The sequence below is a fragment of the Cetorhinus maximus genome, chromosome 15 (assembly GCF_964194155.1).
Source record: "Cetorhinus maximus chromosome 15, sCetMax3.hap1.1, whole genome shotgun sequence".
Lineage (NCBI taxonomy): Eukaryota > Metazoa > Chordata > Chondrichthyes > Lamniformes > Cetorhinidae > Cetorhinus > Cetorhinus maximus.
This window is the reverse complement of record NC_135893.1, coordinates 81965071-81966961: the sequence shown is the minus strand read 5'-3', so window position 1 is coordinate 81966961 and position 1891 is coordinate 81965071. Positions and strand designations below refer to the sequence as shown.

Below are 1891 nucleotides of genomic sequence, written 5' to 3'. Positions count from 1 at the left end.
AATCCCACTCCTGTATGAAAACGAGAGTTCATCAGCAATGAGTCTGATACATTCGCCCAAACTCTCTGAATTATCACTTCTTCAAAACGTCTGTGTCGATTAATAAACGTTGTGTTTAAAGCCTATTGCATTACTTAATTGCAACCCACGATAATAAAGGTGAGGTTTGAATTCCTCCGGTTATTTGGAAAGAGAGAGAGACACAGAGACAGAGAGGGTGAAGCGGAGAGGCAGAGGGAGATGTGGAGGAGAGGAGAGTGGAGAAAAGGCAGTAGGAATGTGGAGAAAGAGAAAAGAGGAGACGTGGAGAAAGAGGGAGATAGAGAGAGAGTGGGAGCTGTGGAGAGAGACGAAGATGTGGCGAAGCCCCATTCCTGCCTCAGGCACCGAGTCCGGAGTTACCAGGGCACCGGTTCCTTTTGATTTATAAACTCACGGGGCTGTGCTGCCAGACTTGCTGAGTTTTTCCAGGTAATTCTGTTTTTGTTTGGGGTTCGAATCGCCAAGTCCTCGACCCGTTCCATCATGACACAGGTTTCATTCGCAGTCCAGCCGCAGCCTGGCTTTGTCCTGTTTTCTACCCGATTTCCATTTGGCTCAATTGCCCTCGAAAGTAGGACTTGTGGAAACCGGGGTCCACAACTCCACCCGGCTCCGGATCCTGACACTGACCAATATTGATTCTCACCCTTCACGCACTGACTCTTGTCCATCTCAGTCCGGCTCAGCCACACCTGGAGTAGCTAAAGTGAGGGATGGGATGGGTGTGGGTGGGTGCGGGGGGGCAAACTCGGTCCCGAGCCGCCGCTCCTTCTCCCCCCCCGGAGTTTGAGGCATCTGTCCCGGTTACGAGCGCTTAGACTGGCCGCTGTCTCACAAGATGCTCTCCCCGGCCGGGGAACAGACCTCCTGCCGCTCCCTCCTGTCCCGGTGCACCTTCCAGCAGCCGAAAGCGGCCGAGATGAGGATCAGGCTGAAGCCAAGCACCGACAGTGCGACCAGTTTAGCGGCGTCCATCCGCCTCTCCCTGACCGAGAAGGTGATGCTGGTCACCGCAATGCCCACCACCAGAGCCACCAGCCCGAATGGGAAGATGCAGCGATACCAGGAGCGCTCCGTCCCTCCCGTGGTCACTGCCAGCCGCTCCAACACCGACACCGGCTCCATCGCCTTCAGCCCCAAATTCTGGTGTTGGCGCCATGGCATCGGGTTCGACTTACAGCCCATCATGACACAGCTCATTCAAATGGAGAGGCGAAGGAACAACCAGCAGCAAGGCTGCCACAGCTTTTGGTCGATTCACACTTCTGTTGTTCACATCCCTCTCTATATCCCCCCCTGTCCATAATAATTGGCAGCCACTCAAACTGATGTCATCTCAATAGGTGTGGTCAGAACCTGCGTGAGAATGTGACTGTGTCATGCGTGTGTCTGTATCTGCATGTATCTGTACAGTATGTGTCTATCTGCATATGTGCCTGTACATGTGGGTTTCTAGCTCTGTATCTGCGTGTAATCTATACGTGCGTATCTGCATGTATTCTTGCATGTCTATATGTTTATGCCTGTATTTGCATATATCTGTCTATATGCACATGTCTGTGTCATATTTGCCTATGTGTCTGCATGTGTTTGTGTGCGTCTGTGTCTGAATGTGTATCTGCGTGTAACTCTACGTTTGTGGCCATATGTGTCTGTATGTGGGGATATGTGTTTCTCTCCATATGTGTGCATGTCTACAATGTAAGTGGACTATGCATCCTCTGTGGCGTGGAGAGCACCTGTACTGCTTAATATCTAAGTTAAATGATAGCATGTCCCGGGAATTGTGAGAACAAAGCCATTTATGGTTTGTCATCGATAACATAGCCTCACTCTTGTCACTGATGTA

The 1891-nt window shown here is 51.1% G+C and overlaps 1 protein-coding gene across 1 annotated transcript; it reads right to left on the bottom strand.

Moving 5' to 3' along the window:
- Nucleotides 1-873: 873 nt before the first annotated feature.
- On the bottom strand, nucleotides 874-1227 carry LOC144690303 (transmembrane protein 100). The gene has a single exon (XM_078557658.1). It carries the CDS (start codon nucleotides 1225-1227, stop codon nucleotides 874-876), a length of 354 nt encoding a protein of 117 aa, XP_078413784.1.
- Between the last annotated feature and the right edge of the window lie 664 nt (nucleotides 1228-1891).

Bases quoted from the DNA above. Each gene is read 5' to 3' on its own strand.
- LOC144690303 (XM_078557658.1), bottom strand. From the start codon at position 1,227: ATGGGCTGTAAGTCGAACCCGATGCCATGGCGCCAACACCAGAATTTG.